The sequence below is a fragment of the Capra hircus genome, chromosome 6 (assembly GCF_001704415.2).
Source record: "Capra hircus breed San Clemente chromosome 6, ASM170441v1, whole genome shotgun sequence".
Lineage (NCBI taxonomy): Eukaryota > Metazoa > Chordata > Mammalia > Artiodactyla > Bovidae > Capra > Capra hircus.
The window spans coordinates 86,708,477-86,732,994 of NC_030813.1; the positions used below are offsets into that span (position 1 = coordinate 86,708,477).

The 24,518-nt window shown below is 39.5% G+C and overlaps 1 protein-coding gene across 2 annotated transcripts; it reads right to left on the reverse strand.

Annotated features, from left to right (window-relative positions):
* GRSF1 (G-rich RNA sequence binding factor 1) lies at nucleotides 5,735–24,444 on the reverse strand. 2 transcript variants are annotated; one of them, XM_018049549.1, is made up of 10 exons: nucleotides 23,984–24,444; nucleotides 21,385–21,541; nucleotides 20,096–20,251; nucleotides 19,567–19,710; nucleotides 17,090–17,225; nucleotides 15,347–15,531; nucleotides 14,316–14,437; nucleotides 12,863–12,998; nucleotides 12,446–12,521; nucleotides 5,735–7,829 (listed from the first exon to the last, which is right to left on the reverse strand). In XM_018049549.1, the coding sequence occupies exons 1-9, from the start codon at nucleotides 24,338–24,340 to the stop codon at nucleotides 12,472–12,474; spliced, it is 1,443 nt and encodes a 480-aa protein (XP_017905038.1). In that variant the 5' UTR covers nucleotides 24,341–24,444; the 3' UTR covers nucleotides 5,735–7,829; nucleotides 12,446–12,471. The 2 variants fall into 2 exon arrangements, with proteins under 2 accessions (XP_017905038.1, XP_017905039.1); XM_018049550.1 differs by lacking the exon at nucleotides 23,984–24,444 and adding an exon at nucleotides 23,694–23,834.

Below are 24,518 nucleotides of genomic sequence, written 5' to 3' on the forward strand. Positions count from 1 at the left end.
AGGCCTCCCCAGACAGCCATTTTGCTTTTTTTGCATTTCTTTTCCATGGGGATGGTCTTGATCTCTGTCTCCTGTACGATGTCATGAACCTCTGTCCATAGTTCATCAGGCACTCTATCTATCAGATCTAGGCCCTTAAATCTATTTCTCACTTCCACTGTATAATCATACGGGATTTGATTTAGGTCATACCTGAATGGTCTAGCAGTTTTCCCTACTTTCTTCAATTTGAGTCTGAATTTGGTAATAAGGAGTTCATGATCTGAGCCACAGTCAGCTCCTGGTCTTGTTTTTGTTGACTGTGTAGAGCTTCTCCATCTTTGGTTGCAAAGAATATAATCAATCTGATTTTGGTGTTAACCATCTGGTGATGTCCATGTGTAGTCTTCTCTTGTGCTGTTGGAAGAGGGTGTTTGCTATGACCAGTGCATTTTCTTGGCAAAACTCTATTAGTCTTTCCCCTGCTTCATTTTGCATTCCAAGGCCAAATTTGCCTGTTACTCCAGGTGTTTCTTGACTTCCTACTTTTGCAGTCCAGTCCCTGTCATCCTAATAACCCCCAAATGTTCTCCTGGGTCAAATCTTAATGAGTCTTAGACTTTCGTTAGCTTGGGGATTGTCCGTTATTAAGGTCTTCTATTTTATTCTCACCATTCATGAGCACAGCTGATTTTGTTAACACATTAATTACTTTTGTATATGAGATTTGTGCAAGCATGTCAATCTACGAAATCAAAAATTAAGCATCTGATAAGTTCTACACCTATGATACAAGACAAACTTTATTCAAAGAGTGTATCACCTTGAAATGTAAACTTGGTTAAAAACAGAACCAGTGGCCAGCTGTAAGCATTGCTGAGGATATAAGTAAGCTTGGTAAAGATAACTCAGGCCTCCAGTGGGCAGGTAGGGTGGAAAAACCTGCTCAAGTCTCCAGACTGCCATAGTACCATGCCATCCTGGGATGCTACTTCTCCGCACAACGCTGCTGTGATAAGTCACTTCAGTCGTGTCCGACTGTGCAACCCTATGGACAGCAGCCCACCAGGCTCCTCTGTCCACAAAATTGTCTAGGCAAGACTACTAGAGCGGGTTGCCATTTCCTTCTCCATCTCAGCACAACAGTATCATTCATATTCAATTATAAGGTCTGTCACCAATAGTTTGTTCTTGTAAATTAGAGGTTAAAAATTAACCCAACATTACCACCTGTATTCCCCTATTCTCTTGAGGGGGCAAGAAATGGAATTATAGCCAGCCTACTAGAAATTCCAAGCAACTCAGCTTATTACTTCTGGTCTATATTTCCAAACATCATTAAGTGATAGCAAGATTGAGAGCCTCTTTATTTCCGTTAGAAAGAAGTGAGTTTTCGAATCACAAGTCTTTAAATATATTTGTGAAATTTCACAGGCTTCAGATTTAGTCTGGAACACTTGAAAAGCTTATTCTTAAATGTATTAGTGATGTTTGAGTTTCTCAGAGTAGTCCATATCCTAGAGTCAATTTGGCTACACACCTTCATGCTTTATCACCAGGTGCTTTCAAAATCATTTCACTGGAACCTCCTAGTTCTGACAGAACCGAGAGGCCATAAAAAAGGGAGATTTAAAAACCTACCATGTAATTTCTGCCATGAAAAGCAAATAAAGTGACAAACTGGGGGGCGGGGGAGGGTGTGTTTAAAGCCAGGTCACCGTGAGAAAGGCTCTTGCCACTTAATTAAGAAAAAGACCACACACAATAGCAAAGAGGTCATTTGACATCACTGAAAGGTGATCAGTGAAACTCAAACTCAGCCTGTGGAAACCTCTAAAGGTTCACAGCATTTCTCCAATAAATAAAATGGAAGGGGAAACATAAAAGAAACAAAAAACAGAAACTTCAGTTTCACTTAAGATATTTGATCAATAAGCTTACAAAAATATGCTTAACATCACTGACTGGGACAGTAAATTAAAACCTTTTGTGTCTAATTTTACACAGAGAATGGCTAAAATTACAGGCTGGAAATATCAAATGGTGAGGATGTGGACCAACTGGAACTGTCATATTGTCTGGGATATCTAAAATAGAATGAATCACTTTGGAAAAGGGTATGTCAATTTCTAGTAAAATTAAATATATATCAACCTTGGGACTTCCTCAGCAGTCCAGTGGTTAGGATTCCACACTTCCACTATAGGAGGCACAGGTTGAATCCCTTATTGAGGACCTAAGATTCCATATGCTGTGTGGCATGGTTAGGAAAAGAAGAAAAAAAAAAAAAAATATATATATATATATATATATCTTTGTAATTCAGGATATTCCACTAAGTACTTACCCAAAAGAAATTAAAACGTAGGTCCACAAGAAGCCTTGCACAAGATGTTCATAGCAACTTTATTCATGATAGCCAAAAAATAAACAGCCCTTCACCAGACCAGTGAAAAATTAAACTATAGCATATTCATACAGTGAAATACTACTCAGCAATGAAAAGGAACAAAGAGCTCACACACAAAGATGAACCTCAACAAATGCAGAGTGGGAGAAATTTACATAAGAATACATAATGATTCCATTTACAGGCGAAACTATGGTGAAAACAAAATCCTAACCAGAAAGGACAGAGGAGGAACAGGAACTGACTGCAGAAATGTTCTCAAGTGATGGAAATGCTCCATAGCTTGTAAGGGGTTTGGGTTAGAGTTATGTATCAACACTCATCAAAGTAACATTTGTTCACTTCACTGTACATTTTACCCCAAGAATAAGAAGTCTACTTAATAATATGGATGCTACAAAGCTTAAGATTCAAGTACAGATGTCTACAACTTGGACACACATAAACAAAATGCATTGATGGATGCATAAATACATGAAGAAAATATGGTAAAATGTTACTTCCAAAATCTAGGTGGTAGTATGTATAGGCATTCAATTTTTCCAAATATTTGAAGTTTTTATTAAAATTTGTTATTAAAACATGTTGCCAGAGAAGGTAATGGCACCCCACTCCAGCACTCTTGCCTGGAAAATCCCATGGATGGAGGAGCCTAGTGGGCTACAGTCCATGGGGTCACTAAGAGTCAGACATGACTGAGCGACTTCACTTTCACTTTTCACTTTTATGCACTGGAGAAGGAAATGGCAACCTACTCCAATGTTCTAGCCTGGAGAATCCCAGGGATGGGGGAGCCTGGTGGGCTGCCATGTATGGGGTCGCACAGAGTTGGACACGACTGAAGCAACTTAGCAGCAAAACATGTTGCAGAGGAAAAAGAGACATAATAACCACTGTAGAGTATGGACTGTTGCTTAGATCCTGATTCAAATGTACTTTTTAAGAAATTATTTGATAAGAAATTAGTACTTCTGGAGTAATGGTTATTTTTAAATTGGGGGGTTGAGCAGCATGTGGGATCTTAGTTCCCTAACCAGAGCTTGAACCCACCCCCCCGAATTGGAAGCACAAGTCTTAAGCCAAGAAAGTCCCTAAAGTCCTCTTTTTAAAAAGAAATACAGGATATACATATATTCAGAAAAAATGATGGTGTCTTGAATCTGTTTAAAATTAATGAGGATAAGTAGATGGGGCTTATAAGAGAAAAAGAAATATGGGGAGAGGCTATCAAGACAAGTTCATACAAAAGAAAATCCAAAGCCTTTAAACATGAAGAAATTCTACATTGTAAGAGAATACCATTGTGGATTTTTAACCTTGGCAGATTGGCAAAGAGTAGATTGCTAATACACTGTTTGAGGGGGTTGTGGAGAAATGGGAACTTGCAGTGCTGGTGCAAACTAAGAAAAAACAAGCTATAGATAGAAACTGAATTTTAGATAGTAAGTTTACAAGTGCACATGCTCTGACCATTTATCCTGTAGAGAAATTTATGCATGTACAAAATGACCTAAATTTATACAAGGTAATTCATGCCAGCATTAAAATAGCAAATGACTATAAACAATTTATATGTTCATCAGTAATGACAGGTTAAATTATAAATTACATCCATACTGTATAACCAGTTTAAAAAATGAGAAAGTATTTTATGTACCAATATAAAATATTTAGGATGTATTAAATGGGAAAAAAGGTAAATAGTAGTATACTATATTTTTAAAATAAATGAAAATGCCAATATTCACCTATTATACAGTAAAATCACTGGAAGTTTACATTAGAAAATATAACCATGATGACATGGTTGCCTGAGAAGAGGAACTAGGTGGCTGAAGTATAGGATGGAAGTAGATTACTCACTGTATACCCTTTCATATCTCTTGAATTTTATTTCCTTCAAAAACACAAAATTTTTAAATTATCCTATTTATTTTGTATTATCAAGGCTTTAGAACCAAATTAAATCTTCCTATAGTCCTCCTTCCTAAAATTCAGTAAGGAAACTACCCAACTAAAAAACTGGGCAAAAGATCTGAACAGACAATTCACCAAAGACAACATGCCCATGCAAATATATATAAGGATGTCAATATCTTATGCAATTTATGGACCTTCAAATTAAAACTAAATATCACTACACACCTATTAGAATAGCTAAAATTCAAAACACTGACAACACCAAATGCTGGCAAGGATGAGTTGCTACAGGAATTCTTATTCATTCCTGGTGGAAATGCAAAATGGTACAACCATCTTGGAAGACATTTTGGCAGGTTTTCACAAAACTAAACATAGTGTTACCATATGATCCAGCAATCACACTCCTTGGTATTTACCCAAATGAGCTGAAATCTTATGCATACACAAAAAACCTACACACAAATGTTTATAGCAGCTTTATTCGCTTAGTACAAACTTCAGAGATTTATTTTCTAATCTGCTGAATTCAAGCAAGGAAAATGTGTTCCTACTACATTAGAGCAATTTTTTTTCCCTAAACTGCTGAAACTTAGGCACTTTACTGCTGAGATATGACATTCTACTAATTCAGGTCCTAGCAACTGAATGTCAACCCTTTTACTTAATTTAGGGAAAATTCTCAAAGTAACAGTATGTTTTAAATTATGATAAATAGGATGTAACCCAGAGAAAAATCTCCCAAATGAGAATCTGCTAAGGCAGGGGGTCTCCAACCCTTGGGCCACGGAGCACTCCAGTTAGGAACTGAGCCACAGAGCAGGAGGTGAACAGAAGGCGGGCAAGCAAACAAGAAAAGCTTCATCTGCATTTACAGCCATTCCTCATTGCTCACAGTACCACCTGAGCTCCCCCTCCTATAAGATCAGCTGCAGCATAATAAATGCAATGCCCCTGAATCATTATGAAACCATCTGTGGAAAAATTGTTCCACAAAACCAGTCCCTGGTGCCAAAAAAGTTGCAGACCACTGTGCTAAGGGACTGTAGGGCAGAGGATGCCAATAGAGCATGTTAACTAATAATCAGCAGGGTCACTTCCTCAAAATGTCACATAATAGCAGTGGCTTTCTTCTGGTTCTTCCTGGCCACACTGAAGAAATACTGAGGAGGATTCAGAGCCTTTCGTTCCGTAGTGGATTCAGTCTCCCTCTGCACCTGGCAGAAGCCTCTCAACCAGACATAGAGGGACAAATAAAACGGTTCTGCTTCACTCTCTGCTAACAGTGAGATATCAGATCAGAACACAGTCTTCAGCAGTTTTCCCCTTGGTATCTATCAGTATCCACCCCCTCCCCCTTGTAATTCTTTTGAGCAGGCCAAAGAAGGATACAGGTAAACCTCAACACATCCAATCCCACTATTCTTGACAGCTTTACCACAGAGGAGATTATAAAGACACAAAGGACCCAAAGCCAAGAGCAAATTCACTGCCACTATTCTTTCAATAGAAAATGATGATGCACAAACCAGTGTTGCCACATTTTGAGGGGGGCAGAGGGAGTATGTCTTTAGATTGGATAAAAATAAAAATTACTTTTACTCTATTATGTGCTTTTCTTCTCTTTCCTGCACTACATTTGCCTTGTCAGCTATTACTTACTAACATAAATTATGAGCAATAACCTATTAAAGGGAGTCTTGAAAAGTATTACATGAATTCATAAGATGACTTCCCAAGAATGCACACCAGTTTTTTTTGAGAACTTGGCCACTAATACAGTAAGAAGATATACCCCTTCAAGCTTACCCACCACAGAACATCTTAATGCTTTTGCTCTCATTCTTTTCTAAGAGTTGTACAGAGAGAGAGAGAGAAAAGATCATATTCTAATAGCTCATACGGCTACAAACACCAGTTCACATAGCTCAGTACACTCAACCACATATGAAAATACATTTCTATCTAGGTAGTAACATGGAAGATGTTAAGCTGGTTGACTGAATCACATTCTTATAGGATGATAAAAAACAAACACAACTAAAAATTAACCATTTCTTCTTATATTAATAAACCAGGACTTGTAACAAAAATATATTAGGTTGATTCACACACTCCAAAATAAATACTCTTAGGTAATCTTCAGCCTGAAACAAGTCTTCATTTATTGACTACTTACAGTACAGCGATTTCATCTTAGCTGGTATTCGAAGATGGTTATGTTTTAAGTGAGAGAAGGCATAATCTCTCTTTCAGATACCACCTCTCAGAAATCTGGGCTAATTCAACTTTAAGAACTAGAACTGCATCTCCTGGTAACCACATGACAGTTGTCACCCTGAGAAGAGGAACAAGGCAAAGAAACTATACAGAACTTTGATTCTCCTACACAGGTGCACATAAAGTTAGTTTATTAATGACTACAGTTTGAAGCCAGCCAATTTGATCCAGTATTTAAATAACAAGCTGTTTAATATTAAAGCAGAAGGTACTGCCACAATGTGACAAATACAGCTTTACCCATAAACCTTTCACACAATTATACATTAAATGCTATTTTTATTTAAGCAAGGCACCCCTACTTGTTCTAAAATATGGGATGTGCTACCCCACTGAAAAAGCAAATGAGGAGACAAGATTTTTTCCTACCTAGAGCTGGTTTAAGTTCAAGTGAAGCCATTAATGTCCTTACAAGTCAGGACTGTTATGACATGTCACTTCACAGTTCTCAGACTAACACACACCTTAAGGTTTACCCAAAAATCAAAACAAGATGATTGGTGGGGGTGGGGTGGGGTGGGCACTGGGATGAGGAGGGGATGGGTTAGACAACTTTTAAGTTGAGACTGTAATTCCCTCCTTAATCATACAGGCACCAATATTAAATGCCTTTAGCACAAGGCTGAAAAAGGCAAAACATTTCTAAAGACATAAAACTGCCAAATTATTGTCATTTACACTAACATGTGGTATTTATTTATTTTTTTAATTCCTACCCCATCTAAGTAATCAAATACATCTAAAATTAAAATAACTCTGCAAAACTATAATGGTTCAAGGGCCTGAAACCTTTCCTTGCTTTGGTGAGCATTTGGCTAAAATAAATCAGTATTTTATTCCATGAAAAGTTTTACACTGTATCTCTTAATTCATAGGCAAAAACCAAAACCTCAAACAGATAATTTTTAAAATGGGAGAAAGATTTTGAAGGACAGTGCTGAATAAAAATATGTAGCCTTCTGGGTCACAAATCATTTATGAAAACAAACTTCAATTATATAAAATAAAGACCAGATTTTTAAAACAGATCCTGGACAATTTAAACAAAAAAACTAAATTTGAGGTTTGTATCATAATCCTAAACTGAATCTTTTTCTCTGAACAGTCCACTATGGAATTTTTCTTTTAAGCAATTAATCCAAAATCTTGAAATCACTTCTCTAGCAGTTGATGCTAAAAACTGGAACTTTAGATCCCAAGTCCAAGAAAGACGTGCAAATGAAATGCTTCTTGCTTCATCCTGAAAATGAAACAAAAAAGTTGCACATTTTTACTCAAACTAAAAAAGTGCTGCACACATTCCCATATCATTCAAAACTACAAATTCAGAACTTTTTTCCTTTCTGATTTACTGCAAGTTATCTAATAAACAACTAAGGTAAAGAAAATTAGTTAGGCATGAGTGTTTGCAGCCTGGTAGGAAGATAGCAGATTTTCAAGGCTGAACACTAAATATATTTTACACAGATTTTAGCTAAAGTAAATATATTTAAGGCCCACAACTGTGGGATTTTATATCCAAAAATAGCCTATGACTACAGTAAAGAAATGCCCCATGTGTTTTCAAGAAATCATTACAGTTAAATGTTTTAAAGGAATGCACCACTACATGTAGAAAAATTATCACAATACATTAATTATGGGGGAAAAGATACCACATAGCACTGAGTCAGGGAAGCAACATCAAAACATATTTACTTGATTGGTCATAGATAAACCTCTATGAAATCTATGTACTTTCTAGGAAATCAATTTTCATGACACCATTTTCGGAAAAGATGCAGTAGTACGTTCAGTTCGGTTCAGTTCAGATGCTCAGTTGTGTCCAATGTACAATAGTACTATTAAACGTATATAAATCCATGATACACCCTGGTTTCAAACATATTGTTTTAAACACCTTAAAAATGCCTTCATGTTCAGTTCAGTTGCTCAGTCACGTCCAACCCTTTGTGATCCCAAGGACTGCAGCACACCAGGCTTCCCTGTCCTTCAACAACTCCCAAAGCTTGCTCAAACACATTCCCATCAAGTCGCTAAAAACATCCAATCATCTCATCCTCTGTTGTCCCTTTCTCCTCCTGCCTTCAATCTTTCCCAACATCAGGGTCTATCCCAATGAGTCAGTTCTTCATATCAGGTGCCCAAAGTACTGGGGTTTCAGCTTCAACATCAGTCCTTCCAATGAATATTCAGGACTGATTTCCTTTAGGATTGACTGGTTGGATCTCCCTGCAGTCCAAGGGACTTTCAAGTCTTCTCCAACACCACAGCTCAAAAGCACAATTCTTCAGTGCTCAGCTTTCTTTATGGTCCAACTCTCACATCCATACATGACTACTGGAAAAACCACAGCTTTGACTGTACGGACCGTTATTGGCAAAGTAATGTCTCTGCTTTTGAATATGCTATCTAGGTTGGTCATAGCTTTTCTTGCAAGCAGCAAGCGTCTTATAATTTCATAGCTGCAGTCACCATCTGCAGTGATTTTGGAGACCCCAAAAATAAAGTCTGTCACTGTTTCCATTGTTTCCCCATCTATTTGCCATGAAGTGATAGGACCAGATGCCATGATCTGTTTTCTGAATGTTGAGTTTTAAGCCAGCTTTTTTCACTCTCCTCTTTCACTTTCATCAAAAGGCTCTTTAGTTCTTCACTTTCTGCCATAAGGGTGGTGTCATCTGCATATCGAGGTTATTGATATTTCTCCTGGCAATCTTGATTCCAGCTTGTGCTTCTTCCAGTCCAGCACTTCACATGATGTACTCTGTATGTAAGTTAAATAAGCAGGGTGACAATATACAGCCTTGATGTACTCCTTTCTCAATTTTGAAACAGTCTGTCATTTCGTGTCCAGTTCTAACTGTTGCTTCCTGACCTGCATACAGATTTCTCAAGAGGCAGGTAAGGTGGTCTGGTATTCCCATCTCTAAGAATTTTCCATAGTTTGTTGTGATCCACACAGTGAAAGGCTTCAGTGTAGTCAATAAAGCCGAAGTAGATTTTTTATGGAACTCTCTTACTTTCTTGATGATCCAACGGATGTTGGCAATTTGATCTTTGGTTCCTCTGCCTTTTCTAAATCCAGCTTGGACATCTGACGTTCATGGTTCACATACTGTTGAAGCCTTGCTTAGAGAACTTTGAGCATTACTTTACTAGCGTATGGGGTGAGTGCAATTGTGTGGTAATGAGAACATTCTTTGGGATCACCTTTCTTAGGGATTGGAACAGAAACTGACCTTGTCCAGTCCTGTGGCCACTGCTGAGTTTTCCACATTGGCTTCCACATGTGACATGGATATGCTGACATATCCCCTTAGAGTGCAGCACTTTAACAGCATCACCTTTCAGGATTTGAAATAGCTCAACTGAAATTCTATCACCTCCACTAGCTTTGTTTGTAGTGAAACTTCCTAAGGCCCACCTGAATTTGCATTCTAGGATGTCTGGCTCTACGTGAGTGATCACACCATTGTGGTTATCTGGGTCATGAAGGTATTTTTTGTATAGTTCTTCCATGTATTCTTGCCACCTCTTCTTAATATCTTCTGCTTCTGTTAGGTCCAGTTTGTTTCTGTCCTTTACTGTGCCCATCTTTGCATGAAATGTTCCCTTGCTATCTCTGATTTTCTTGAAGAAATCTCTAGTCTTTCCCATTCTGTTGTCTTCCTCTATTTCTTTGCATTGATCACTTAGGAAGGATTTTTTTTACCTCTCCTTGCTATTCTGTGGAACTCTGCATTCAAATGGGTATATCTTTCCTTTTCTCCTTTGCCTTTCACTTCTCTTCTTAGCTATTTGTAAGACCTCCTCAGACAACCATTTTGTCTTTTGGCATTTTTCTTGGGGATGGTCTTGATCATTGCCTCCTGTACAATGTTATGAACCTCTGTCCATAGTTCTTCAGGCACTCTGTCTTATCAGATCTAAACCCTTGAATCTATTGGTCTCTTCCCCTGTATAATCATAAGGGATTTAAGTCATACCTGAATGGTCTAGTAGTTTTCCCTACTTTCTTCAATTTAAGTCTGAATTTGGCAATAAGGATTTCATAATCTGAGCCACAGTCAGCTTCTGATCTTGTTTTCACTGACTTTATAGAGCTTTTCCATCTTGGCTGCAAAGGATCAACCTGATTTCAGTATTGACCATCTGGTGATATCCATGTGTAGAGTTTTCTCGTGTGTTTTTGGAAGAGGGTGTTTGCTATGACCAGTGTGTTCTCTTGGCAAAACTCTGTTAGCCTTTGTCCTGCTTCATTTTGTACTCCAAGGCCAAATTTGCCTGTTACTCTAGCTATCTCTTGACTTCCTCTTTTGTATTCCATTCCCCTGTGATGAAAAGAACATCTTTTGGGGGTGTTAGTTCTAGAAGGTCTTGTAGGTCTTCATAGAACCACTCAACTTCAGCTTCTTCAGTATTACTGGTTGGGGCACAGACTTGGATTACTGTGATATTGAATGGCTTGCCTTGGAAACAAACAAGAGATCATTCTGTCATTTTTGAGACTGCACCCCAGAATTGCATTTCAGACTCTTTTGTTGACTATGAGGGCTATTCCATTTCTTCCAAGGGACTCTTGCCCACAGTAATAGATATAATGGTTCAGTTCCATTCAGTTGCTCAGTTGTAACCGACTCTTTGTAACCCCATGGACCACAGCACACCAGGCCTCCCTGTCCATCATCAACTCCTGGAGTTTACCCAGACTCACGTCCATTGAGTCGGTGATGCCATCCAACCGTCTCATCCTCTGTCCTCCCCTTCTCCTCCTGCCTTGAATCTTTCCCAGCATCAGGGTCTTTTCAAATGAGTCAGCTCTTCGGATCAGGTGGCCAAAGTATTGGAGTTTCAGCTTAAACATCAGTCCTTCCAACAAACACTCAGGACTGATCTCCTTTAGGAAGGTCTGGTTGAATCTCCTTGCAGTCCAAGGGACCCTCAAGAGTTCTCCAACACCACAGTTCAAAAGCATCGATTCTTGGGCACTTAGCTTTCTTTATAGTCCATGTCTCACATCCATACATGACTACTGGAGTTAAACTCACCCATCCCAGTCCATTTTTAGCTACCTGATTCCTAAAATGTCAATGTTCACTCTTGCCATCTCCTGTTTGACTACTTCCAATTTACCTCAATTCATTGACCTAACATTCCAGGTTCTTATGCTATATAGTTCTTTACAGCATTTGACTTTATTTCCACCACCAGTCACATCAACCACTGGGTGTTGTTTTTGCTTTGGGTCTGGTCTCTTCATTCTTTCTCAAGTTATTTCTTCACTCTTCTCCAGCAGCATACAGGCACCTACTGACCTGGGGAATTCATCTTCCAGTATTATATCTTTTTGCCTTTTCATACTGTTCATGGGGTTCTCAGGGCAATACTGAAGTGGTGTGCCATTTCCTTCTCCAGTAGACCACATTTTGTCAGAACTATCCACCATGACCCATCCATTTTGCATGGCTCCTAGTTTCACTGAGTTAGACAAGGCTGTACCTTAGAACTAAGAAATGTGAGTCAAATTTTTACGAAGACAAGCTAATATGAGGCATATTTTCAGTGTATTATAATATAATATACAGCTACTAAAGGTGAAAAGTTCTTTTTAGGCACACAGCATGATGAATGCTGGGAATGATGCAAAGAGATTCTAATAGGAAAATCAAGCCACTATACGATCATAATGAATTCTATTTCCCAGGAAAATTTCATTTTCTTATAGTGAGGCTTCAATCATGATTAGTTTGATCTTTATTAAAAAGAGAATGGTTTTATATATTACAAAGTAGTGAGTTAATGATTAATTTATCAACTGAAAATAATTTCCACAATTCTACCTGTTAAATTTACCTTATTATCTGGAATCCTTTGAAGTTTTATTTTCCTTTCGGACATGAATTCAGGAACAATTCAATATACCTATGGTCTGAGAATAACATAAAAGGGTCCATTTTTAAAAAGTTACAAAGGCAGAAGTAATACTGTAGCCATTTTTTTGAGTTTAGCCAGCAATTCAAACCCTCTGTCCCATCCTTTCCTTAGTTAAAAACGAAAACAAAACAAAATCTAACTGTGGATAGAAATATTCAGAATAGTAAATAGACAAATAAATGTGTCTCATTATAAGGTGGAGTTTTGTTTTCTTTACATTTATTTAATAGTATTAGCAGAATACAGTTCCCCCATGAAAGACTTCTGGGTAAACTCTACAAGAGAAAAAGGGATCTGTTGTCAAAATTGATAACAAAAATCATGGGCGGCACTTACGAACATGGGACCGATCCTTGAGCATAGCTGCAACAGCATCCTCATGGGTATCGAAGTGCACATCAGCTTCTCCAGTGGCCTTCCCACTGGAACTGTATTCCATGGTGATTCTAACAGGCTTCAATGGAGCAAAAAACTAAACAAACAAGAGAGCCAAAAGGAACATAATGTTACTAGGTCCAATTTCTACAAGTCTGGTGGCCCTGCACTTTTCTTTCAGACTCTAATTCATACATCTAATAAATTTATTTTTAGGAAATCTCTTTAAGCAACTATGTAATTATACATCTACCACTTCATTTGGCTCTTCTGATCTTCTTAGAACTCAAGGTTATATTTCAAATATCTGTTCACAGAGAACTTACACTATAAATACAATAATATACAAATAGTTTTCAAACTTTCCTTTATACCAACAAAGACTACTTTTATTATTCCTCCCACATACATCCTTCAGTAAAATCACCTTCTAAAAAATCACCCATCAAAAATACTTCATTTTTTAATAATCATTCATTTTTACCATGTTTTAATCAGATATGCAGCTAATAATCATTTTTTTACCAGCATCACCTAAACAGAGCTACCACACTGAGTGGTTAATATTCCAAACCAAAGCAACAGAAAGCAATTCTTTAATGAGACTGCAACCTTCATTTGAGTAAAGATATGATTTGTATCAGGCTTTTTGAAACAATGACAATTCTGATGATGCACTGCTAACTGAGGGCTCCAGCTTTGGATCTACCTTAAGTATACATCCTCAAGTTCAGAAAATCAGTAAGTACTTTGTTGTTTCCTATCTTTTCATTTTATATAATATCTATCATAAAATTAAAACACTTTAAAAATTTCTTTTCTCAAAAATCAGGGAAGCTGGATGCAAGGTTATATGGTCTACTGAAAGCTCCAGGCATTTAAGAGAAGTAGATTCATGTCTAGTAGATAATTACAATGTGAGAAAAGCTCTGGGTCTTTTTTTAAACTCAAAATTAACTGATTGAACTAATTTAGAGAAAACCAAGCCTTTTTATTTTGAATACTAAACCTATACCATATTATTCTACATCTGTAAAATCGTTTTATGCATTATAGATAATGACTTTAAAATGTAATAAAACCCACATTTCTCAGCCAATGAAAATAAAACAAGCTTCCAGTCATGGAGATGCCATCTTGCTCTACCTTTCCCAAGTTAAAGTTAGTTAAGTTGCTCAGTCCTGTCTGACTTTTTGCGATCCCATGGCTCCTCTGTCCATGGGATTCTTTCTCCAGGCAAGAACACTGGAGTGGGTTGCCATTTCCTTCTCCAGGGGATCTTCCCAACCCAGGGATTGAACCCAGGTCTCCTGCATTGCAGGCAGAATATATAACCTCTGAGCCCAAACAGAAGTTCAAAACTTCAGAACTGTTATTCAAAGCTATTGAGATTGGATATCTTACTGCCACACACATTTATAATGTCTTGGGCATTGGCTTGGAAAGGCAATCCTCTCATGTGGACAAAATGTAGTGAAGACGTAGTTCCAAAATCAACAGCCTCTGGAAGCTTTTCTGACATCTCCTTAGGCGATTCTGAGAAGTGGAACAAAAAGCACTGTCAGGAACATCAAAGCTTCAGTTATTAGCAGACTGCAATTATGAATGATTTGAATTTCAAAATCCTCAATTCCTCTTCAAATAGTAAGGAAGAGGGCTTCCATTTTAAAAGCCAATCATCTAAAATTCCCCCCACCTAACAGATATCACCTGAACACTTAGAAGGATTTAGTGTCTCAAACCATTACCAGATTATAAAGAACGTATCTTTTTCTAACAACAAAGAGAAGGAAAAACAATTACGAATGAAAAATAAAGGAGAGAAATTTCCTGGGTTATAATCACTTAAAAAAAATTAATATGGTAATGGGATATTTCTAGGGCACAAACTTAGAACGTATTATCAAACTTCCAAGATTCTAAACACTGTTTTGGGATTAAGAATCAAAGGAATAATTAAACAAAGAGGCAGACATTTCTTCCTTTGTCAACAATCCTGCTCTGTTACACACATCTTTTCCCAACTTAAGTTTAAAATGCTGACAAACTTACTTCTTTTTGTTATATATGTGAAACCTGGCTTTTGACACAGAATCTACAAAAAAATAAGTAAAGTTTTTAAAAGCCTGTATCTTCGGCCTGTACAGTCAACTCTTCATACCCTGTATGTGGAACCTCTGGATACAGAGGGCTGACTATCAGACTTGAGCATTCATGGATTCTGGTATCCATGACGCGTCCTGGACCCAATCCCCTGTGAATACTGAGGGAAGACTGTGCATTCACAGTACACACTACACTCAAAGACATAATAAATATTTAACTCAATACCCTTTATCCTATATTATTAGTGCCATACGACATGGTCATAAAAGTTTTTTTTTTTAACAAATATCAAAACATACAAGGCAGGCCCAATGAATTTCAATACGAGGCAAGCCTTACCTATTTCCTTCTCACTTTCAAAAGCTGTCATGGGTCGGATATCCTCATTTACTTCATGCTCTTCAAAGACCATTTCTGGCTCAGTTATATATTTAGCAGTGGCAGAAGATGCTATTTTCTTTCCCTTATGAGAACCAACATGTGTTCGAACTTCATTCCTTCTGCTTGGAAATATCTCTATATATCTATGACAAAACAAAAGTGAATATGTGCAAATGGTACCGATTAACTTCACAGTGAACTCTTTTAAAATAAAATATGCATATATATTTCCAAAGCTCAACAAACATGGGTGTCCAAAGATAACAAGTGGGGAGAAAAGTAAGAATGGACATAGACATTAGCCCATGAAAAAGTACTCTCAACAGACTAGGTCAATGATTTAATCCTCCGCAAGAGAACAGTTTTCTTTTACCAATGTTTTCTACCCCATTTCACTCCACAAGGACAAATATGCAAAGGTCAACTGTATATATAAAAAGAATCTGTTAAGAAAGGTTTTGTTATTTTTATAATACAGTTAATTAATAATCTCTTGAGGTCTTACAAATCATTTCTGTGAAAATTCATCGTATCCGCCAAGACATTAAAAGTCACTGTATATGAGGAGCTAACTTGCTTCAGGACTTAACTAGAGGCTAAGGAGAATGCATGAACTAAATGTTAGTTCTAACTTGCTTTCTGTATGGCTGTGGAACTATTAAATTCAGGCTTCTGGAACCAGTTCCTTTTTTCTGAACAATGCTTTTCCAAATTAGGTTATCAAGCTCAAATTATAGGAGTCATCTGCATTTACAGACCTAGACGGGCAACATTTTTATATTTACTAAGATTTACTGTGCTCATGCTTAGTTGTGTCCAACTCTTTGTGATCGCATGGACTCTAGCCCATCAGGTTCCTGTCCATGGAATTTTCCAGGCAAGAATACTGGAGTGGGTTGTCATTTCCTCCTCTAGCATGGACGGATCTTCCCAACCCAGGGATCAAACCCGCATCTCTTGCATTGGCAGGCAGATTCTTTACCATTGAGCACCTGGGAAGCCACTATAGAGTATTCATATCAAAATGTTAACCTGAATAAATCTAAGATTTTAACATCTAGTTATCACCATGAGGACACCATGAGGAAGCAAAAATATAAATACAGAATGTGAGACACTATACAGGACCACTGACTCAATTTCTTCAAAAGCCACCTGGATTTTAAAAGGGGTGGGTGGGTGAATTCTCTGGTGATCAAGTGGCTAGGACTCAGTGTTTTATTGCCGTGGACATGGGTTCAATCCCTAACTGAGGAACGTAGATCCCACAAGCTACGTGGCATGGCCTAATGGGGAAAAAAAATAATAAAAAGGAGTAGGGAATAAAAAGGAAAAGAGGATTTGCTCAAACTTAATAGAACTGGAAGCATAATAATCAAACGCAACGTGTGGACCATGTCTAGATTTTGGTGGGGAAAAAGAAGGCAACTAGAAAAGGACACTTTGGGTATATATAAGAAAATGTGATTACAGACCGGCATTAGATAATAAATACTGAGATCATGTTAAAAAAAGAAAAAGACATAAACTGAAAAAACAGATGCAGCAAATATAGCAAATGTTAACAATTTATTCATCTAAGTGATGGACATTTGACAGCTCATGTCTGTATTGAAATAATTTTATAATCATGTTACACTGTGTTTATTAAAATGACCCAATGTTTGATCTTTCTACATCATTACTATCTGTTTCACTCACCGGTTGCCAATTTCTTCCCTATGTTTCAAAAGGGCTTGGCTGGCCATTTCTGGTTCTTCAAACTGCACATAGGCTTCTCCTGTTTTTCTTCTCCCTCTATAATCCATGACAAAAGTAATGTCTACTATATTCAGTCCTAGGTGTCCAAAAAATTATTACAAATTAGTGCTGCTAACAGGAGCTTTTTTAGTCTTATGACTTAATACATTCAATCACATACTAAAAACTTCTTATATAATTTTATTAGTAAAAATTGTGCAGCTAGTTTGCCAGTCTCAAAGCCTATACCCGCCTAAAGGGAAGAAAATTATTATGCAGTCAAAAGCCAATAACACCGACCTATTCCAAAAATGTCTAGGGTCCAAGGAGTCCTTAAAACACACAACTCTTTTTTTTTGCCATTAACTACACATTAGGTGAACTAGAAATTTAGACTAACATCACTGCTGATGCATATCTTATTGCTAAGAATTAGATAATAATGCTTTTAAATCATATAAACTGCTGTCTTAGACAAATACAGCCACTTTTACGAAAGAATGTTTTCCTCATAGAAAAAAATAACAACTTCACGTGAAATCACTTTTAAATATGACACCCTCAAAGATCAGCACGAATGGTCAAAATACTTATACATAATCTATAAATTTTGGAACTCCAAATGAAGACTTCTCCCCTAAACAAGTGGGCCTTAGGAAGCATCACTGTGAACAAAGCTGGTGGAGGTGACGGAATTCCAATTAAGCTATTTCAAATTCTAAAAGATGATGTTGTAAAAGTGTTGGACTCAATATGCCAGCAAATTTGGAAAAGTCAGCAGTGGCCACAGGACTGGAAAAGGTCAGTTTTCATTCCAATCCCCAAAAAAGGCAATACCAAAGAATGCTCAAACTACCACACAATTGCACTCATCTCACACGCTAGTAAAGTAATGCTCAAAATTCTCCAAGCCAGGTTTCAACAGTACATGAACTATGAACTTCCAGATGTTCAAGCTAGTTTTAGAGAAGGCAGAGGAAGCAGAGATCAAATTGCCAGTATCTGCTGGATTATCGAAAAAGCAAGAGTTCTAGAAAAACATCTATTTCTGCTTTATTGCCTATGCCAAAGCCTTTGACTATGTGGATCACAATAAACTGTGGAAAATTCTGAGAGGTGGGAATACCAGACCACCTGACCTGCCTCTTGAGAAATCTGTATGCAGGTCGGGAAGCAAGGGTTAGAACTGGACATGGAACAACAGACTGGTTCCAAATAGGAAAAGGAGTATGTCAAGGCTGTATATTGTCACCTTGCTTATTTAACTTATATGTAGAGTACATCATGAGAAACGCTGGGCTGGAAGAAGCACAAGCTAGAATCAAGACTGCTGGGAGAAACATCAATAACCTCAGATATGCAGATGACACCAACCTTATGGGAAAAAGTGAAGAGGAACTAAAAAGCCTCTTGATGAAAGTGAAAAAGGAGAGTGAAAAAGTTAGCAGCTTAAAACTCAACATTCAGAAAACTGAGATCACAGCATCTGGTCCCATCACTTCATGGCAAATAGATGGGGAAACAGTGAAAACAGTGGCAGACTTATTTTTTTAGGCTCTAAAATCACTGCAGATTGTGACTGCAGCCAAGAAATTAAGACGCTTACTCCTTGGAAGAAAAGCTATGACCAACCTAAACAGCATATTCAAAAGCAGAGACATTACTTTGCCAACAAAGGTCCATCTAGTCAAAGCAATCGTTTTTCCAGTAGTCATGTAAGAATGTGAAAGTTGAAGCTGAGCACCGAAGAACTGATGCTTTCGAACTATAGTGTTGGAGAAGACTCTTGAGAATACCTTGGACTGCAAGGACATCCGACTAGTCCATCCTAAAGGAAATCAACCCTGAATATTCTTTGGAGGGACTGATGCTGAAGCTGAAATTCCAATACTTTGGCCACCTGATGTGAAGGACTGACTCATCTGAAAAGACTGTGAGGCTGATAGACTGAAGGCGGGAGAAGGGGAAGACAGAGGATGAGATGGTTGGATGGCATCACCGACTCAATGGACATGATTTTGCATAAACTCTGGGAGTTGGCGATGGTCAGAGAGGCCTGGCGTACTGCAGTCCACGGCGTTGCAAAGAGTCAGACACGACTTAGCAACTGAACACAACTGAACTGACTGACTGGGAAAATGTTCACCTAAGATAAAAGGAAACAACGGAGGGAGAAGACTGTTGCTGTTGTTTACTCACTTAGTCGTTTCCAACTCTTTGTGACTCCATGGGCTCTAGCCCGCCAGGCTCCTAATTACGGGATTTCCCAGGCAAGAATAGTGAAGTGGACTGTCACTTCCTTCTCCAAGGGATCTTCCTAACCCAGCGACTGAACTCAAGTCTCCTGCACTGGCAAGCAGATTCTTTACCACTAAGCCACTAGGGAAGCCCGGAGGAAGATGATATGAGGTCCCAAACATTATATCACTGAAAAGCACCTGCAAAGAAATCTACGATGTCTTTCTCGTTGCAACTATAAGGAAGTCCTCTCAAGCGAACGACGCCATCATTTACCACAGGTGCAGATTTGACATGCAGGCTCTTCATTAAGGCATCCACATCTTCATTGTTTATCTCATAAACTAAGCAAAAGAACATAAAAGGTATGCGAATTTTACATAACAAAGAATCCATTAAAAAAACAATCACATTGGGTAGATTATATAAGAATCTAAAAACCTATGTCTGAGTACTTCTCTGGTGAAAACAATAAATGACATTTTCAGATGTTTACCATGAGCCAGCTGTAACATCACAACATCAGAGGTAAACTTCGACAACATCCTCATTTTATAGACAAGAAACAGAGATTATTTTTGGCTTCATTTTCCCACCTTGGAAAAGGGTTATTCATAGTATCTAACTACTTCACTATTCATAATATTTAACATAGGATCAAATGAAACTGCCTTGAAAAGTACAGTTTAATATAATGATTCCAAGAAGCAAAAATATGACTTCACGTACCTTCCACATACCGCTGTCCCATGTACATGCGGTGTTTTTCTAAGGCTTTTTGCACATCCTGCTCTGACTCCATTTCAATTAAGGCATCACCCCTTCGTTTCCCATCTCTATTTAAGAGGAAGTGAATTCCATTCTCACCATTGCGAATTCTGCAGTCTGAAAGTTTGTGAGTAAAATCAATCAAAACCAGAAATCAATGTTTTAGCTCAATCATATCAATACAAGTAATCAGATTTGCAATCTTCCAACAACAAAACGAAGCAGGATCCAAACTGCCTGCCATTTTCCTTACACAATCAGCACCAAAGGCATCCAAATGCTAATGATGGTGGTAGTCTCTTAAATGTTCCATGTGGAAAAGATAAGCAAACCTTAGCACAGAAGTTTATGACCCCATGATCAGTAAATGACAAATCAGGCTAGGCTTGACACAAAATTAATATGTTCTTCCAAATGTTCCTACAACTGGTTTGACATCATTCAAGGAATTAAAATATGGTTAGGTTTATGCATAAGTGTCTTCTTTGTTATGACCATATCCATAAGAACTCTAAAATATCTCCTATCAGAATAATTTTGCAACATAATTTAACTTTTCCTCTTTTTCATTACTAAAGAAAAGACATTCCCAAACTGCACACTCCTTATATTGGGAGCAAGTTGAAGATGTAAATACAATGCACATCAGGTACTTAGTATAGTATTACATGTTCATTTAACACGTAACATTTAAGTCAGCATCTTCTAGAAGCCTCTTAAGAAGCAGGAAAATTAAAAATTGCAGGAAGATACAAAAGCTTAAAATCAACCATAAATACATAAACCTTCAAACATGTTATTAAGGGAACAACAACAACAAATATATGTGTTACACAAAGAGCTACTCAAGTATATTCTCACTAACATATTTCCACTAACAGGTTATGCACACATTAAAACTTCTGAGAAAACTGGTTTCACACCATACGGTTTTAACATTAAAATTTTTGCTATATTTAAGGTCTTTAATCTGGTAAATATGACAAATAATACATATGATGTCCTCAGAATGTGACAATTTCCATCCATCAAATAAGATGTCTATAGCATAGTCTAACTTGGATTTTATGCGACTGCCTTTTATGCAGATGAAATTACAACTTTTTTTCTGGCCACACCATGTGGCATGTGGGATCTTAGGGCCCCCCATCAAAGATCGAACCTATGCCCCTGCAGTGGAAGCAGAGTCTAAACCACTGGATTGCAGTGGAGTCCCAAAGTTACATATTTAAAACACACATAAAATATACCTGAGAAAAAGCTAAGCACATCTTCTACAGTGCAAGACCATGGCAATCCTTGAGCTCGAATGAGATAAACATCATCCACTTCCTCTCCCAACTTGGACGGAGGCAATTCATACTCAGGGAGAGGCGGAAGATCCTCCAGGTAGGTAGTTTTGGATTCCTTCCAAGAGAAATGAAGAATTGCAGAAATATTTCTTGAAAACGTACTTAGCAAATGTTTATTTCTACAAAAAACACTCTGAATGTTATTCTTTAGGGACAATTAGTTATTTCAGAGGCCAGGAAAATTCACAAATCTAACTCATCCTGTTCTGGCTTACACTGCACATCCTAAAGCAAGAAGCATACACAGCCTAATGGCTTGGCAGAACATAAATTTTATTCCAGGCTTGTTTTTAAATGTATCAATCTTAAATTACACCTAATACTGCTTTAGTTAAGGCAGGACAAGAGAGGTCCCTTTAATTTGACAAATGTATAAACATCTCCTAACCACAGTAGGCCATAAACAGGCCTCCATCTCAAAAAGCTTACCATGTAGCATAGGACAAGGACACAGACAAGATGTTTTAAGTGTTATAGCTAACGATAAAAGATATTATAGAAACTGAAAACAGAGCACAAACAAAAGAATCAAGACAAGATATGAGATGAGCACTGAAGGCAGGCTAGAATTCTGAGAGCAACATATAAAGGCCAGACAGTCCTGTCTGAGAAGTAAGGCGAACAGTATGAACAGAAGCCCATTTGCAAAACAGCAATAATTGCATTTGGCTAAACTGCAGGGTGCAATTAGGAGCCAAAGAAGATGAGCTGGCAAAAGGAACTGGGTACCACACAGCAGAGGGACTTGAGTGTGAAGCTCAGTGTGTGTCCTTAAACTGGTAGGCAAAGGGGAGCTAATAAAAGACATTTAGGAGCGTATAAGTCAACAAGTCAGCAGGATGCTTGGAAAGATTAACCTGTCAACTGGTATGTCAGGTCAACTGAATAAGGAAAAGATCATTAATCGCAAAAGCAGTATTGTGAGGTAACTGGAGCTTGAGACACATCCAACAAACTCTATTTTACCAGACTAAACAAAGAGCGGAACATAACAAGGTTCTAACAAGCACCACAACCATAACCAGGGAAGACAACTCAGGTTTTAAGACTTGCACTCTACTAGGCTAAGGAAACAGATTCCTTTGTACCATCCTACCATTTACATGACAACTTGTCTAATTTTAAGAAGTCAATGATAAATGTAAACGTGTAGCTGAGGCCTAATACGTATTCAATAAGAATGCAACAAGCACTACGATTATCAACAAGGGAAGACAGGCTTTAAGTCAAGTGACTTGCACTCTACTGAAGAGATACTTCACGCTTTTTTATGTTCCCGTCATTTTCACGAAGATTTACACATAATTTTAAGAAATCAATAATGTAAGCAGAGTATAATACTGTAAAGGCTCAACACATATCATTATATTAGCCAAATTCATAGAAAAAAATCAGAAAAAGAGAGCAGCCAGGTCACAAAGACATACTATTTTCTTTTAATCAAAACAACATTCCCCATTTTCCCAGAATTCCATAAGCATCACAAGCTTTTACAAAAAAGGGCAGCAAAAACTATTGGGCCCGGACTCAAATCCATTAGCTCAGCCACTGGCAGACAGAAGCCATGCTGATCAGCTTCCCAGTTTCCCTAAGTTCAAGGAGAAGCACAAATTAAGATAAATATGACCCAAGGCATCAGGAACATGTTAGTCAAAAAAAGTGTGCTGACATTTCCCAGACGCCACGTTAACAAGCAGAAGGAAAGCATCCTATGAGGCACAAAATATTTGCAATCCGTACACACTCACTAAAAAAAACAAGTAAATTACTGTAGACTCACTGCTGGGTCCCCAAGTCATCATCAGCCCCAGACGCCTCCTCTCCTCGGCCCCCCTCCCCCCATATCGGTCTCCAAGCTGTCCTTCCCACCGGCGGTGACCCACGGTCCTAAAGGATCTTCCGTCAGAAGAGGCGGAGGTGACCTTCAGTAACTAGGGCAACCCGCCTTTCCCCCGGGACTCGAGAGCTAGGACAGCGCCGGGGACCAGCCTGCTTCTGCCCCCCACCCCCCTCCAACCCAGCCCACGCGAGTGCGGGAAGCTTCGCAGCAGCGGACCGCGAGGTGCGCCGAGGACCGCCCAGGCCTAGTGCTCGGGCGACACAGAAAGTCTCGACCCTCCGGGGGTCCAGCCTCCCAACTTCACGACCGGGGGGCGGGGAGCGACAGGGATGCGCGGCGGGGACGGAGACCGCCTCACAAAACCTACCATAGGCCGGCGGGAAACAAGGCCTCAACATTCACCCCCAGTCACACTTACACTGCCCAACCGACCACAGACTCGAGAGGAGAACAAAAACAAGAAGAAAACCCGAGGCCTGGGAAAGCGTCCCTTGTTCTGGGGCCCAATAGGAGGACTGGGCGGGCGGGGGTGGGAGCGGAAGGGGGGTGCGGCGCGTGCCGCGGAACCCCGCGCGCGCCGGCGAGACGCACGCCGAGGGGCGCGGGCGCGCGGCCGGGGGAGGGTCCGGCGCGCGGCCCTTCTCGGCACCCACGTACCTGGCTGTAGCCCCGGGCCGGGCCCGCCGCAGCCGCCGCCAGTGACTGCGGCAGCAAAGGGGAGCGCAGGGCTGGGTACGAGGCGGCGGCCGCGGCGGCGGCGGACGCGGCCGCGGTGGGAGGGCCCGCCAGCCTCCCGGCGGTCACAGGCCCGCTCTGGAAGCCCCGCGTCTGAGAGGCGGCGGCCGCGGCGGCCCCGAGCAGCAGCAGCAGGCGGCGGCGGCCCGAGACTCCCGAGGGAAAGGAGCCGGCGGTCGAGTAGAAGGGCAGGCAGGCGGCGCCGGTGCGCCGGCAGCTGCTGCAGTTGCAGCCGCAGCCCCGGAGCAGCGCCCCGAGCACCCAGCGCGTCCCGGCCATGGACTCGGGAGGCGGCGCGGGGCCTGAAGGCGGCTGCGGCGGCAGCGCCAGCGGAGAGGAAGTGGAATCCAGGGCCGGGGCGGGGTGGCCAGGCACATGCGCCGCCGGCACCGGGGGCAGCGGCGAGTCGGGAGGAGGCGGAGGAGAGCTCGCGGCTCCGCCCGGTCTCCGCCCTCGG

Coding starts and splice junctions, on each gene's coding strand:
- GRSF1 (XM_018049549.1), bottom strand. CDS start 24,340: ATGGCCGGGACGCGCTGGGTGCTCGGGGCGCTGCTCCGGGGCTGCGGC. Junction 17,226..19,566: donor CATCGTAGATTTCTTTGCAG/GTGCTTTTCAGT, acceptor TTGGACACCTAG/GACTGAATATAGTAGACATT. Junction 15,532..17,089: donor AGGGAAGAAATTGGCAACCG/GTGAGTGAAACA, acceptor GTTTTGTCATAG/ATATATAGAGATATTTCCAA.